The sequence below is a fragment of the Oryctolagus cuniculus genome, chromosome 17 (assembly GCF_964237555.1).
Source record: "Oryctolagus cuniculus chromosome 17, mOryCun1.1, whole genome shotgun sequence".
Taxonomy (NCBI): Eukaryota; Metazoa; Chordata; class Mammalia; order Lagomorpha; family Leporidae; genus Oryctolagus; species Oryctolagus cuniculus.
Genome location: NC_091448.1, coordinates 24,879,368 through 24,893,803, shown reverse-complemented (window position 1 = coordinate 24,893,803; position 14,436 = coordinate 24,879,368). Strand labels below are relative to the sequence as shown.

Below are 14,436 nucleotides of genomic sequence, written 5' to 3'. Positions count from 1 at the left end.
AGCCAGGCAGGAGGCAAGGAGCCTGTCAGCGAAAAGGCCAGCCTACCCTGCTCTAACGAAACGATGAAGCGACGGGAGAGTGAGCAGGAGGCGGGACGCAGCCTGGCTTCCCGAAGGGCGGCCTGGGTCGGGGGCCGTCCAAGGAGGTTCCGAAAGGGACAGAAAGGGATGCGTTTCTGCGGCGAATAGGGACCAGGCGTCCTCCCTGCCCTGGGTCCCCGGGCCCGGCTGGTGCAAGAGCGAGCCAAGAAGGCCGATTTCAGCCCAAAGGAACCAGGGGAAGGAAAAAAAAAAAAAAAAAAGTGAGGCTGGAGCCCGGCGGAGCGCAGCGGGGTAGGGGGCCTCCGGCGGCGGGGTCGGGGTCCCGAGCTGAGGCGGCTTCCCTGAAAGGCAAACAAAGCCGAAGATGCGGAGGCTCGGAAGCCGGAGATGGGGAAATCGGCTGTCATAAAAGAGAGCGAGCAAGCGAGCGAGCGAGGGAGCGAGCGATTCAGAGAGGGAGGCCGGGAAAGTGCGCGTCGGAGAGAAGCCGGGAGAGGAATTCGATGCCGTGCGCGCGGCAATAAAAGAATATGACCGCTATAAAAGTTTATAGCGTATAAATTTCTGAAGGTTAAGAAACTAAACAGCAGCAAAGCAAACAGTGAGGGGAAACTTTCCGGAGCTGAGCGAGCCACACACAGCTGGGCCGGGGCTTGGGGCCTGGGGCTGGGAAGGGGGCTCGGCCCAGGGCTTCCGGGGCGGAGGACGGGGGCAGAGAAGGGAGGCGGGCAGGGAGACCACGTTGTCCAGGCCGGTGCTCGGAGGTTGCAGTTCCGACCCTGGTCTTTGTTCTTCACGCCTCTGCAGAACCCAATTTCACGAACCCAAGCCCCCACACCCCACCCCCGCACACACACGCTTGCGCCCACAGGCTCGGCGGGGCCATCTCTGGCTCCTTCTCCCCCGGCCCTATGGAACCCTCCCCGGCCTCCCTCCTCGCTGAAAAAGTCCTCAACTGTTTCTCCTGGGGACTTGAAGCCACCGTTTGAGGCTTGACAAGTGCTCCCATCCCTTGTTTTCAGGCCGTGAACGGCCCCACTGCTCGGGGGTCTCCGCAGAAATTAAGGCCCAGGGGGAGGCTGGAATAGAGGTGCAAGGGGAAAAAAAAAAAGCGCAAGGCCTTGTCTTCCTCCTCTGCCCCCTCCCCTCCTCCCCTGTCTGTCCCTTAAGCTTATCTGCACAATTCCACGAGTCATTTGCAGATTCCCATCCCTCCTCCAGCACCCGTTCTGGTTTCCCTCCCTCTTTTGTGCTAATAATGAAAGTTTTTCTGGCTGGGTGATGAGGCGGCTGGCTCTGGCGGAACCGGCCACGCCGGGGACAGGGGTACTGTTTTCGGCCGCGCGACCGCTAGATGGCATCCTTGCTCCACGCGAAAATCCCCGGCGAGCCGGCTGCATTCGCCCGCGGCTCCGCGCCGCGCCTCGGCCGGCTCCGATTCACGAACCAAGAGCTATCAAAAGTCATGAATAATTTGCACGTAATAAAAATATAGGGTTCGTTACGGCCTCCCCCCACCCCATTTCATAGATTTCAGGTACAGTGGTGTTCCCCTCCCTTCTGCAAGGGTCAATTTTCTGATTTCCCCCCTCGAGGAAGGGTTCAGTGCTGCTCCCACCCAGTCGCTGTGCTCGGTGGGAGCCACAAACGCGTGGAAACGGGGGAATAATGGGTCCAAATCCAAGGGAACCGAGTCGGGGAAATGAGATTTTCCATGCAGGGGGGCGAAAGCTGTGTCTGCGGCTGCGGGTGCGCGGGTCAGGTGAGCGCGGTCCGCCGGCGGCAGGAGGCGGATGGAGAGGCAGCCGCTGGGGCGGGCTGCCCACGCCAGCGGGAGACTGAGCCCGGTGAGCCCGCCCGCGGGGGGCCCCCAGCCCGGGTGGGGAACGGAGCCTTGGCCCGCGCTGCGGCTCGGAAGTGAGTGGGGCCGGCTGTGCACCGGTGCGAGCTGCGGAGCCCTTTGTGCGCGTCGGGGTCGGGGTCGGGTCCGGGCCGAGGGCGCTCTGGGCAGGGGGGTCCCCTCCCCGGGGCGGCCAAGTGAGGGGCGGCTCGGACATCTTCGGAGGCTCTGTGAGCCCCGGGTTGGGCCGCCCAGCCCCCGCAAAATGCGCGTGATCAGGACGGGTGTGGGGGCAGACGGGGCGCCGCATCGTCCCCAGCCGCGCGCTGCTTCCAGGTGAGGCTGCGGCTCCCGCGCGCTGGGCCCTGGCCCTGGCCCCCGGCCTGCCCTGGGCCCTCCGGGAATCAGCAGCCAGAGGCCCGGATTCCAGGGCGTTTTTCGTTCGGAGACCCGAGCTCGGGTCTGGGTTCCCAGTCCTCCGATCCCTGTCTCCCTCTGCAACCAACCTGATCCCTGTCTCCCTCTGCAAGCAACCTGCGGGAGAAGCAGGTACCCCGCCCCCACCCCAGGTACCGGGCCGCAGCCTCTCCACGTCCCGCAGCGCCTCACGCACAGAGGCAAGCAGAGTTTCTTCTCAACTCGAGTTTCTCTAATAAATCTGCGCTCCGTTGGGTGTTTATAAATTATCTCCTCGCTCTTTCTTGTTTTTTCTTGTAATAGAAACATTTTCCTTCCATCAGGACTTTTTCTGGCCGGAGTAGGGATGATTTAGAACAAACCACTGAATTTCTACCTGGTCGGTGAGTCCTCAGATCGTGACCGCAACCCCCACCCCACCCCACCCCGACTGGCCCCCGCGCTTGAGAAAAACCTTGGCTTCCGCAACTTCAAACTCTGCCTCCAGCAGCCTCACTGCCCCTTCGGCCACGCACGGAAAATTCCAGACCCCGCTTTTCTCCATCTCCTTTTCTCCCTTCTGCCTCGCAGTCAGCCCAGCTCTCCCTCTCCCTCTTCCTTGTAGCCCCTCTGCCATTCTCACCATTTGTTTGGAAAGGACTGACTGACCCTACCAGTCACTGCCTAGGAAAGGGTGCTAGCTTCATTTTTATATGGGTGGAGGCCTGTGAGGCCCCCCCAAAGCCACTGTCTCCCCCCAAAACAATGGTTGAATGTGTTCATGAAGCCTCTGCCTTTGTTACTATTCTCTCTCCGTGTCTCTTTCTCTGTCTCCCTTTCCCTCCCCTTCCCTTTCCTTCTCTTCCATCCCTTTTCCTTCCCTGATCAAGTACTGCGGGAGACCGCCAGTTCCACCCCCCAGCCTGGCCAGCAGCCTCTCAAGACCCTAGGCAAGGGGCACGGACACAGCCCGCACCTGAGCAGTTCGCTTCCGGCTTCTGGGTCTCAGGCCTCAGGTCCTCTGATGTGCAGAGAGAGCCAGGTTGAAGGAGGGACTCACGGGACAGGAGAGGAGGCAGCTCAGAGGCCTTGTCATGTCCAAATCCCTTCTACTCCAAGGTCACATTAGATAGTGACACTGGCTCAACAGTCTTAGAGACATTGGGGACCAATAAATGTCCCCCAACCCCTCACCTTGTAGTCACTGCCTAAGGCAGGAGAGGCCAGGCAGCACAGCTTGGGTGCCCAACACAGCAGCCTCCAGCCTCCAGCCCCATGCCCTTCCCTCCTGGTGATGTGTTGGTGGGACAGGCAGTGCCCACTCACAGGGGACAGTGGGAGGTGTAGGGGGTTGTCTGGGGGAAGGCTGGGAGCCCAACTGGGTTACATTCCTGGGTCCCAAGGCCTGGATGCAGGTGCAGGGCAGGCCCATGGGTTATCATCCGGTTGGTGGCATCAGCCCCCTGTCCCCTCACACAAAGTTTGCCCCCAAAAGTGCTGGCTGGAGTGGAGCACCTTCAGGAGACACCCCCCCCCCCCCGTCTGCTTAGTGCTCGCCCCAGGAAGCCGAGACCCCAGGACACTGCAGAAGGGGCAGCTGCCAGGCAAACCCTGCTGTCCTGCTCAGTGCCTCCCCACTGCCCTGAAGAGGCTGCTTTCTCCCGGTCATCCCTCCCAGGCCCTCTCCAGCCCCTTCTCCAGGAAGGATGCTGGCTTATTTGTTTAATGAGGGCAAGTTGTGAGAGTGGCCTGGGCAGTGTGGACAGGGGCCAGACTAGGGGGGAGAGAGAGAGAGAGAGAGAGAGAGAACGAGAGAGAGAAGAGGCAGGTGCTTGCCTCCTGGAAGGATGGGGAAATCTCAGGAAAGTCACCGTTTGCGCCGAAAAACCCCATAATGGTTCTCATTTCGGCTCCGTCACCCCCACGGTGCTGCAGTCGGGCGGCGGGGGCCATGGAAGCTGCAGTTTTATAGCTGTAGAGGAAAGAACTCGTAAAATGCTAACAGCTTTTATGCGCTGCGGCATAAACAACAGACTCTGGCTTTATTGCGTTTTATAGTTTGTTAAAGAGTTTACAGCCGTTTTTGGGGGGCCGGTTACCCAGCCAATTCCCTCTGCACGATAGTTAAACCTTTATCAATAATAAGGAAATTGATCATTAAAGCTTTAAATATGACTACCTCGTTTGTTTGAAAATATGTTTAGGAGAGGAAGCTGTATGATTTGATAACTTGTATTAAAATACCAATTACATTTATAGGACCTTTTAAAACTCGGCGCAATTAAACCGTGTTCTTTTACATTTTTCCGAAGCGACCCTGACATTTAGAAAGACTCCAATTGCCTCGTTAAAATCGCGAAATTAACAGCGTGCCTACGCCTGGCGCGTTGTGTATGTGCGTGCCCATGTTTTTTCCGACTCCCCCACATCAGTCTTTGGGGGTGGTCTGCGAAGGTATTTGATTTGTTGTGTGGTGAGAGATATCTCATTAATGTAGGTAGTTAAACAGATTTAATCCGCATTCATTCTCCCTCGCCCCCTCTCCCTCTCCCCTCTCGCTCCCCCTCTCCCTCTCTGTCTCTCTCTCTGTCTCTCTCACTCTCTCTCTCTCTCTCTCCCTGGGTGTTTGTTTCCTTCCCCTCCTTTTTTTTTTTTCCACCCGCTCTTCACTCCCTGGCGTTCTCTCGCTCGCTCGCTCTCGCTCTCACCCTCGCTCTGCGTTCTGTCCGGGAGGAGTACGGAGAAGCCAATAGGATGCGGGGTCTCTAATGGATGCAAATGATCATGAAAAGACAGTGCAAAATATGAAACAACTCATTTGCAGGGAAGTAAATCACCGAAAACTGTTTATGAACTGGCACCCCTTCTTGGAAATGTAAAGCGAGGACCTCTTTAAGTGGCGGTATATTTTTGTGTGGGGGGTGGGGGGTGGGGGGAGGGCGCGCAAGCCGTGGCTGCCATGCAAGCTTAGACTTTTGGAGGCTTCTCCGTCTTTCTCTATTCCTGGAAATCACAAAAAGTGTGGCGGCTTCGAGATCTTCGCCTTTTCTTTCTTTTCTTTCTTTTTCTTTCTTTTTTTTTTTTTTCCTCCTCCCTTTCCCTCTCCTTTCCTGGCGAGGGTGACCAGGAGCCGGCGAATCCGCGTTTTTTTTCTCTCTCTCTCTCTCCCTCCCTTTCCCCCTCCCCACCCCCTCCCCAACAGCCCCCAACTACAGCCTCCGCCGCCGCCGCCGCCTCAAAATTCAATAAAATGAGCTCTTATTTCGTCAACTCACTGTTCTCCAAATACAAAACCGGGGAGTCCCTGCGCCCCAATTATTATGACTGCGGCTTCGCCCAGGACCTGGGCGGCCGACCCACCGTGGTGTACGGTCCCAGCGGCGGCGGCAGCTTCCAGCACCCGTCGCAAATCCAGGAGTTCTACCACGGGCCGTCGTCGCTGTCCACGGCTCCCTACCAGCAGAACCCGTGCGCCGTGGCGTGCCACGGGGACCCGGGCAACTTCTACGGCTACGACCCGCTGCAGCGCCAGAGCCTGTTCGGAGCGCAGGACCCGGACCTGGTGCAGTACGCAGACTGCAAGCTCGCCGCCGCCAGCGGCCTGGGCGAGGAGGCCGAGGGCTCGGAGCAGAGCCCGTCGCCCACACAGCTCTTCCCCTGGATGCGCCCGCAAGGTGAGCCCGCATTGAGGCCAGCGGGGCGGGAGGCGCCGGGGAGGGCCCAGGGCCGGGCCGGGCGCCGGCAGGCCAGGCACATTTCCTCCAGCTACTGGTCCCACCGCCTCCTGCATTTTCCTTTTCTGTTTTCTCTCTCCTTCCTTCCTTCCTTCCTTCCTTCCTTCCTTCCTTCCTTCCTTCCTTCCTTCCTTCCTTCTTTTTTCCCTTTCCTTTCTTTTTCCTTTCTTCTCTTCCTTTCTCTCTCTCTCCCTCTCCCTCTCGCTCTCTCCCTCTCTCTCTCTCTCCGTTTTTTGTTTCCCTTAGAGGGGGAATCGCTAAGCGACATTTCCTGAATCCATAAACCCCTCACCCTGCCTTACTTTGCTTTCTCCTCATCCTTTTTTCCTCTTTTACTGTTTTATGGGGTTAATGGAGGGGGGGGTGGCAGTGGGGGCGCTCAACTTTTGCACTTCTCAATTGCTTTATAGTTTAATTACCCTGCAGAAACTTTTCTCCTGGAGCAGAGGCTCTGGGGGGCTTTTAAAGGTGGGTCCATTCGTCCCCACCCCGGCTTTTTTATTCTTATGTGTCCCCCCCCCACATCCTCCCTTCTAAAGTTTATGGCGCTTTTAATAGATTTGAACCCCCGCCCCCACCCAACTCTGGGGCTGGTTGTCCAAGGAGGGGGCGCCCCCTCTCCGGCCCCCTTAGATCCAGCGGCTTCGGATCCCCCTCGTCCCCCGCACGCCCCCCCCCCCGCGCCTCCACTGACCGCGGCCTCTCGGCGCCCCCCTCCCCGCCCTCGCACCGGGTAGAAGGTCCCCTGCCCTTATTATACTGGTCTCCTAGGCTGGTTCACGAATTTTCCACCCTTCCCCGTCTCTGCCCCCTCCCCCGCCCTCCCCTCCCCTCCGTCTCGCCCCCTTTCCCCCCTTCCCAGCAGCCGCCGGACGCAGGCGAGGCCGACAGACCTACAGCCGCTACCAGACCCTGGAGCTGGAGAAAGAGTTCCTATTTAATCCCTATCTGACTCGCAAGCGGCGGATCGAGGTGTCGCATGCGCTGGGACTGACAGAGAGACAGGTCAAAATCTGGTTCCAGAACCGGAGGATGAAGTGGAAAAAAGAGAACAACAAAGACAAGTTCCCCAGCAGCAAATGCGAGCAGGAGGAGCTGGAGAAACAGAAGCTGGAGCGGGCCCCGGAGGCGGCGGACGAGGGCGACGCGCAGAAGGGCGACAAGAAGTAGGCTCCAGCCGGGACTGCCAGGCCCGCGGCCGCCCGCACGCCCGCCGGTCCCGCCCGCCCAGCCCGAGCGCGCCCGGCCCCGCGAGCCAGCGGGCCCGGAGCCGGGCCTCCCACTGCAGCGACCCCGCCGCGCCAGTCCCCGCTAGTGGTAGTTTCTCGTAATAGCTTCTGTGTGTGAGCTGCCGTGGATCCTCTTCCCTTCTCTCGGGCCCCTGGGGGGGGGGGTAAAAAAAAAAAAGAGAGAGAGAAGGATTTTAAGCAAGGACTCCCTCGCCCCGCGAGGGCGAGCGGCCGCGGCCCGGCTGAGCCCCCCACGCCCCCGCCCCGTGTAAAAAGCCTCCTTGTGCAATGGTCTTTTTTTTCCTCTAAACGTGCTTCTTTGTAATGACCGAGGTACCGATTTCTGCTAAGTTTCCCCAACAACATGAAACTGCCTATTCACGCCGTAATTCTGTCTCCCTTCCTCTCTCTTTCTCTCTCTCTTTCTCTCTCTCTCTCTCTCTCTCTCTCTCTCTCTCCCTGCCGCCCCCACCCCCAGCTCGCTGGCTTTCTCACTCTCTCTCGCTTCTCTCTTTTCCCTCCCCCTCCTTTGGTTTGACAATTTCGTCTTAAGTGTTTCTCAAAAAGAGGTTACTTTAGTTAGCATGCGCGCTGTGGGCAATTGTTACAAGTGTTCCTAGGTTTACTGTGAAGAGAATGTATCCTGTATCCGTGAATTGCTTTATGGGGGGAGGGAGGGCTAATTATATATTTTGTTGTTCCTCTACACTTTGTTCTGTTGTCTGCGCCTGCAAAGGGCGGAAGAGTTACAATAAAGTTTACAAGCGAGAACCCGAGCCGGGCCTGGCCCGCGCTGCTCATTCACTCTCCCGGCGCCTTGCAGAGCCGGGGGGAGCCGGTCACCAGGCTCCTGCGCCGGGCGAGGCCGGCCCCGCGCGGAGGGGGCGGGGGCCAGAGGCAGGTGGTACGAGTCCCCGGGCCCAGGGGCGCAGGGGGCGAGGGAGGCGGCCGCGCGTGATTGGCGGAGAGCGCAGGGAGGGAGGGGAGAAACCCCCTCCCCTCGCGTTCCGAGGCAGCCCAGCCCGGGAGACCTCGGCACCCAGGCCTAGCCGGGGAGAGGCGCCGAGGCTGGTGGCTGCGTCCCCTGCCACCCCCTCTTTGTTTCGGTGCGCGGCCTCCCGGGGAGGCCGCGGGGCGGTGTGTGTGTGTTTGTAAAGGTGGGACGCGGGGCTGCTGAGCACGCTATTTTTATTTCTCTCGGACTCCGGTGGGGGGAGCAGGGGGGGAGGGGAAGGGCTCGTCGCCACCTCTCCCTGCCCGGGACTTGGCCACCTCCGCGCCGCTCCGAGGCGGTGGCTCGCCTCCTTCCTTCCTTGGCTGCCTTTGCTTCGCCGGCAGCCACGCTCGGCTGGGGCATCCGGGAACCGGGAGAGGAGCGTGCCTGGGCCGCCCTCCTCCCTTCCTCTCTCTCCCCACCCCCACCCCCACCTTTTCCTTTTTTTTTTTTTTTTTTTTTTCCCAAGCCACCAGAAATCGCAGTGTCCGACGCCCGCAGGCCGGAGCCCATGCCTTGGGAGCACCTACGCAGCCTGGCTCCGTCTGCCCTACGCAGCCTGGCTCCGTCTGCGCCCGCGTGTCTGGGGCACTGAGACAGCCGTGAGGCCAGGCTCCCCTCGTTCCTCACCTTGGGAGAACCCGACCGGCTTCCCCTATGGGCCCCACCGGGCCGCGCCGGCCCGCGTTAATAAAGACCCGACCTGCCCGCAGCCGGCCGCGCGCGTCCCGCTCCTGCGTTTGTGTCTGGCTCGGGGCCGCGCGGGGGAAGCAGGCGGGGGGCGGCAGCGCCGGCCGCTCGGGGGTTATTTATTTTCCCTTCCACTCCAGCCCTTCCTTCCCGAATCTCGCTTGCAAGCTGCCCCCGGCCCGCGGGGGTCGGCAGCGGCCCCTGAGCCCCCAGCCCCAATCCTCAGGGCCCGGCTCTCCCATTCATTATTGATCATATTTTATAAATCCAACGCCACACAATTTTTTCCACATTACCGGGAGCCGTGGGGAGGCCGCCGGGCCATTGGAGGAAGGGCTGTCACGTGGGCGGGGTCACGTGGTCCGGGGAGGAAAAAGGGGGTCCTTTTTGGTGTAAATCTGGACTCTAATTCTGTAATATATCAAGGAATCTCGTAAAACCGACACTAAAACGTCCCTGCCTACAAATCATCCGGCCAAATTATGAGTTCATTGTATTATGCGAATGCTTTATTTTCTAAATATCCAGCCGCAAGTTCGGTTTTCGCTACTGGAGCCTTCCCCGAACAAACTTCTTGCGCGTTCGCGTCCAACCCCCCGCGCCCGGGCTATGGAGCGGGTTCGGGCGCCGCTTTCGCCGCCTCGGTGCAGGGCTTGTACCCCGGCGGGGGGGGCATGGCGGGCCAGGGCGCGGCTGGCGTCTACGCGGCCGGCTACGGGCTCGAGCCGAGTTCCTTCAACATGCACTGCGCGCCCTTTGAGCAGAACCTCTCCGGGGTGTGTCCCGGCGACTCCGCCAAGGCGGCAGGCGCCAAGGAGCAGAGGGACTCGGACTTGGCGGCCGAGAGTAACTTCCGGATCTACCCCTGGATGCGAAGCTCAGGTAACGCCGCGCACCTAGCAGTCCCGAGCCGCAGCGGCCGGGGCACGTTCCCCGCAAGGCGCCCCCTTCCGCGTCCAGCGCGCTCCGGGCCTGGGGACGCGGCAGCCCCTGGGCTCCCACCCCCACTCGTGCTCGGTGCTCTGAGGCTCGCTCTGCCGCCCCCGGCGCGGATCGCTCTTCGCCGACGCCGTGGCGCTCCGAGCCCCCAGCCCGTCCCCCACCCTTCCTCCTGGCCTTTTAGCTTTAAATATTTATCAGCAGCGCCGGCACGGGCTGGAGACGAGGCCGTTTGTCTTGCGAGGGAAGGCTGGGGTTTGCAGAGAATAGCCATTAGGGTCTCCCCCACACACACCCCGCCCTCCTCCCTTCCCCGCCCGGGATCTCGGCTCTGGGTGTGTCCCCCAGTCCCTGCTCGGATCAAGTATGGGGGAGGGGGCCGTAGCGCAAAGCCGCTCTCCCCTCCCCATTCCTTCCCAGCCAACCCCGCTCCCCCATTATTCCCAGCAGGACAGTTAGAGGTGGGCTCTGGAGGCCTGACGGGGAGGGGGGGGGGGTGCAGAGGAGATGAGGACCCAGCCAGGGGCACAGAGCCAGAGGCAGGTGGAGGGAGGGGTGCTGAGGCCAGGGGAGATGAGACCTGAGGGGAGGGCAGCAGCCTGGTGGGAGTAGAGTTGGCTCCCCCAGGTGCCTTTCCCAGGGCTCACGTGCACCACTGGACAGCTGGCCAAGGACTCCGGAGGTAACACCCTATAGGAGGGCACATCTCTTAGGGACTTCAAGGAGCCAAACCAAGCCTTGGGGAGTACAGGCCACCCAGCATTGCAGCTGCTGCAGGAAACCCCAAGAAGCCAAGGGTCCCATGGGGGATCTCCTGCGAAGCCTGGCCTAGACTTCCTTGTCCACCGTGCCAACACAGGTGGACTTGGGGCCCAGCTCCATGGCCCAGAAGGCCCAAGACTTGTGGTTTGAGGCTCCCAACCCAGGCAGAGCTGGTGGCCAGGAGATGCCCGGCTCTCCCCCGCCAGCAGTATTGGTGGTCACGGTTCCTGTTTAACCTCCTCCATAATTTAACTGCCTTTCCAGTTGATTTATCAAAGCCCCAACTTTTCTGCTCATAAACATTTCAGCTTGGCTTTTATCTTATTTGAAAATTAGGCCCCTGGTCCCTCTCCCCGGAGTCTCCTTCCCAAGAGGGCTGGCATGAGCACCTCCCCCAGGTCTCCTTAAGGTTCTGGGCCTAACCTGAGCATTGCCATGGGCGCTTCAGCACCCACCACCCAGGTACTTCCCGGTCCGCCCTCAGCCAGGTGGCTGTCTCTCCTGCTCTCCCCCTCTACTTTCCTGGAGGCCCAGAGATTGCTCCGGGGAGCTGAGCTGTGTGGGCGGACCGGCCAGCCTGGCCCTGCCTGACCCTTCTTGGCTCACTGGAAAACACAAGAGCACAGCTGCTCTCAGAGGGACTTCCTGCTCCAGGGGACTCTGCAAATTCTCACCTCCACCTCATTCCACAACACAGGGGAAGAGGGGCTGAGCCTGTGAGACCCCTTTGTCTCCTGGCACAATGTCCATTACCCCGTACCCCAAAGACTGTCAGAGTCAGCATCCGGAGTGGAGAGGTCTGGGGTCCCTGCTGCCACACAGGAACACGGACCTCTCTCCCTTCAGCTCACATTGGCCCCCTTAGGAGCAAAGCCTCCTGGTTTCCAAGCCTCTGACGTTGCAGGTCGAAGCAGACTGCCTGGCTGGAAATTGGGCAGGATAGCCTGGGGAAGCCTGCAGAAAGGTGTGCATATTGAAGGAAAAGAGTGGCACCTGGGGTTTGGGCTGGGGTCTGAGAGGGGAGAAGGCCGTGTAGCGAGAGCCTGGGCTGCTTCCTTCCAGTCACGAACAGGGTCCCGGAGCAGGGCAGGCAGCTTTGTGGAGTTCTCTGAGCCCACTGTTTCTTCTTTAAATGCCGTGCCAGGGGCTGACCGCAAGCGGGGCCGCCAGACCTACACGCGCTACCAGACGCTGGAGCTGGAGAAGGAGTTCCACTACAACCGCTACCTGACGCGGCGGCGGCGCATCGAGATCGCGCACGCCCTGTGCCTCACCGAGCGCCAGATCAAGATCTGGTTCCAGAACCGGCGCATGAAGTGGAAAAAGGAGAACAAGTCGGCCGGCCCGGGGGCCGCTGGGCACGACAAGGCAGAAGCAGAGGAGGAAGAGGAGGAGTGAGAGACAGAGAAAAGGCAGACGAGAGAGAAGAGGAAAGGAGAGAGGGAGCCGCCCAGCTCTGGGAATCGAACCAGGAAATTCAAATCCAATAGGGAAGAAAAAAAAAAGCACCTGTATTTAAAGGAAAACAATTTTAGAGAAAGGTGAAACGTTGATTCCTCAACACTGTAAAAAAAAAAAAATACTACCTATAGGAAAGGCTGTCGGGTTTGTTTTTGTACAAATGGGAAGGACCTTATCTACCTGTTCTGTAGCTTTCTGGAATTTGCCTCCGCTTTTCTATGTTGCTATTGTAAGGTCTTTGTAAACTCTTGCTGTTTTGTAAGCCCCCTTTGATGCTGTCTTTGTGGACCATGGGTCTGGACTAATGTATGTGGCTCCCCACTCTTCCCAGCCTCCCCATCCCGTAGTGACACTGAAGCAGCCTTAGGGAGCCCCAAGAACCCACCGACTGGCCCGCCTGTCCCCGTGACCCTGACTGCAGCCCCTTCACCCGCCAGGCCCCTCCTCTTTACATTCTATGTGTATCTGATGGATGGAAAAATAAAATGCAATTAAAAATAAGCAGAAGCCATATTTTCTTTGTCTCCCTAGGCCAGGGAGAGTTCAGGATTAGTGGTGGCTGAGTGAGAGCCCCTCCCCGATGGACCCATGTCCTCCTGTGCTGGACTTGCTGTTTTTCCTTGTGCCCCCTGCTCTGGGGGGGTCCCCACTAGCGAAGTCCATTACCACACACACACACATTCCCCTTACACTCTTTCGCACACATGGACAAAATGGAATGCATAAGATCACTGTATGTACAGGCTGCCATCACTTCTAGATAATTCCACCGCCACAGTCACAAATAAACCCCTATTCCTGTGTTCATAAGAAAATGCACAGGCATTCAGAGTCCCCACTGCACACTCAGAATATGTGGGTTCACATTCACACGCACTTGGGACACAAGGAGAAATACCACCGTGCACTCGCAGGTCGGCTTACACACACACACACAGACTCACATTTGTCCCCCCAGGGCCCACAGTACGGTCAGGCATACAGGCTCCCCAAAACAGAAGACAGGAAACCCCACGGTTGCACGAACCCTCTTCCTTATACAAGCCTTCAATTCAGGCTGCAGATCGGCGCGCCGCCGCCCAGACACAATCGCAAAGCTGTAGTCTGAAAGGCTAGGCCCTGAGCGAAGGAAGAGCGGAAGGAAAGGCGAAGCGAACCCCAAACCACCGCCACCTCTGGCGCGGCCGTGGGGAGAGGCCAAGATCGCGAGTGGAGGCCTCGCGGCCGGCCCTAGGACAGCCTCCCAGGCCGGGCCGCTCACGGCTCGCCGCTCGCTCGCTCCCTCGCTCGGCAAACATCGCCAGCCAGAGCTGTTCTTTCATTTTATTGCAACTTATTTTAATTTCAATTATTTTAATTTATTTCATTCTAAATTGACGCAGGCGACCCCAATAAACATTTTTAATGGCGGGGAAAAACGAGTCCCCGGAGCGGAAGCCCCGGCGGTGAGGATTTGCCGGGCTGGTGCGGCAGCGTCCGGGCAGCGCCGAGTCTGGCCGCGCCGCCTGCCCGGGCTTCCTCCGCGCCTATCTGCCCTCTCCCCGCGTCGCTGACGACCTGGGACCTTGTTGAAAACACAGAGAAAGACCCCTAAAAAAGGAAACACATTTTTAGAGAGGTTATTTCGTTTCCTGCATTTGGACGCTGCTAGCTCGAATCAAAATTCGGGGGGTCTTTTAGGGAACATGGAAAGCAGGGGTGATTTTTTGTGTGACGCCAAAACACCCCCTGATCGCGGGACAAAAACCGAAGCACTGCCGCGTCTATGCAGGTAGATCTCTGGAGTTGGTATTTTAAATATTTATTCGATTACAAACCCTGGACTGTTTGAATTTTTACACCAGGTATCTGACAGAAAGGGGGGAGGATTGGTTTTAGGAGAATCTGTTTAATTTGAATTTGTAAGTAAAAGGACCTGAAACCTACTGCTCCCCCTCCCCCAGAGACCCCAGAACCCCGTGGAGCTCCCCTGGAGCGCTTTCAGGAAGGCTGGACAGGCCCACGTTTGGGCGGGAGGGCCCAGGGGCTGGCTGTTTCCTCTCCCAGTGTCTGGGGTGCAGAGCCGGAATCCTGTCTGGGACTCACCGCCCTGGCCTCTCTCCAGGCCACCTTTCCCCCTGGGGCCAAAACTAGGCCCTAGGGGGTCTTGGGCCTCCTTAGCCGCAGAGCTGTGAGCCTCACAGGTGGGGGGATCTCCCCAGCTCTAGGGCTGGGAGTGAGGGGGCAGGTTCAAAGGGTAGGGGGGACAGTGAGGCACACGGAGCTCTGGCCCCACTGCCTCTCCCGCTTCACCTCCGAATTGCTTCAGAACAGAACCTACCCCAGGAGCTGGGGGGAATTTTTACTAGA

At 59.1% G+C, this 14,436-nt stretch overlaps 2 protein-coding genes across 7 annotated transcripts in view; both read left to right on the top strand.

Moving 5' to 3' along the window:
• HOXB8 (homeobox B8) overlaps nucleotides 1-8,012 on the top strand; it is a 32,323-nt gene extending 24,311 nt beyond the window's left edge. For 2 of the 6 annotated variants that reach the window (XM_070060020.1, XM_070060019.1), the window contains exons 2-4: nucleotides 2,623-2,682; nucleotides 5,481-5,952; nucleotides 6,875-8,012. In XM_070060020.1, coding sequence (XP_069916121.1) covers nucleotides 5,529-5,952; nucleotides 6,875-7,182 — 732 coding nt within the window. In that variant the 5' untranslated portion in view covers nucleotides 2,623-2,682; nucleotides 5,481-5,528 and the 3' untranslated portion in view covers nucleotides 7,183-8,012. Of the gene's footprint in view, nucleotides 1-1,745; nucleotides 1,960-2,622; nucleotides 2,683-3,620; nucleotides 5,181-5,480; nucleotides 5,953-6,874 lie in introns of those variants that run through there. The other 4 variants (XM_070060017.1, XM_070060022.1, XM_070060018.1 and 1 more) reach the window with 4 other exon arrangements.
• Nucleotides 8,013-8,704: 692 nt separating this feature from the next.
• HOXB7 (homeobox B7) lies at nucleotides 8,705-12,588 on the top strand. The gene is made up of 2 exons (XM_051825579.2): nucleotides 8,705-9,807; nucleotides 11,771-12,588. Exons 1-2 carry the CDS (start codon nucleotides 9,408-9,410, stop codon nucleotides 12,022-12,024), a joined length of 654 nt encoding a protein of 217 aa, XP_051681539.1. The 5' UTR covers nucleotides 8,705-9,407; the 3' UTR covers nucleotides 12,025-12,588.
• Nucleotides 12,589-14,436: the final 1,848 nt, after the last annotated feature.

Bases quoted from the DNA above. Each gene is read 5' to 3' on its own strand.
- HOXB7 (XM_051825579.2), top strand. From the start codon at position 9,408: ATGAGTTCATTGTATTATGCGAATGCTTTATTTTCTAAATATCCAGCC. The intron at 9,808-11,770 runs GTAACGCCGCGC...ATGCCGTGCCAG, and splicing joins CCCCTGGATGCGAAGCTCAG to GGGCTGACCGCAAGCGGGGC.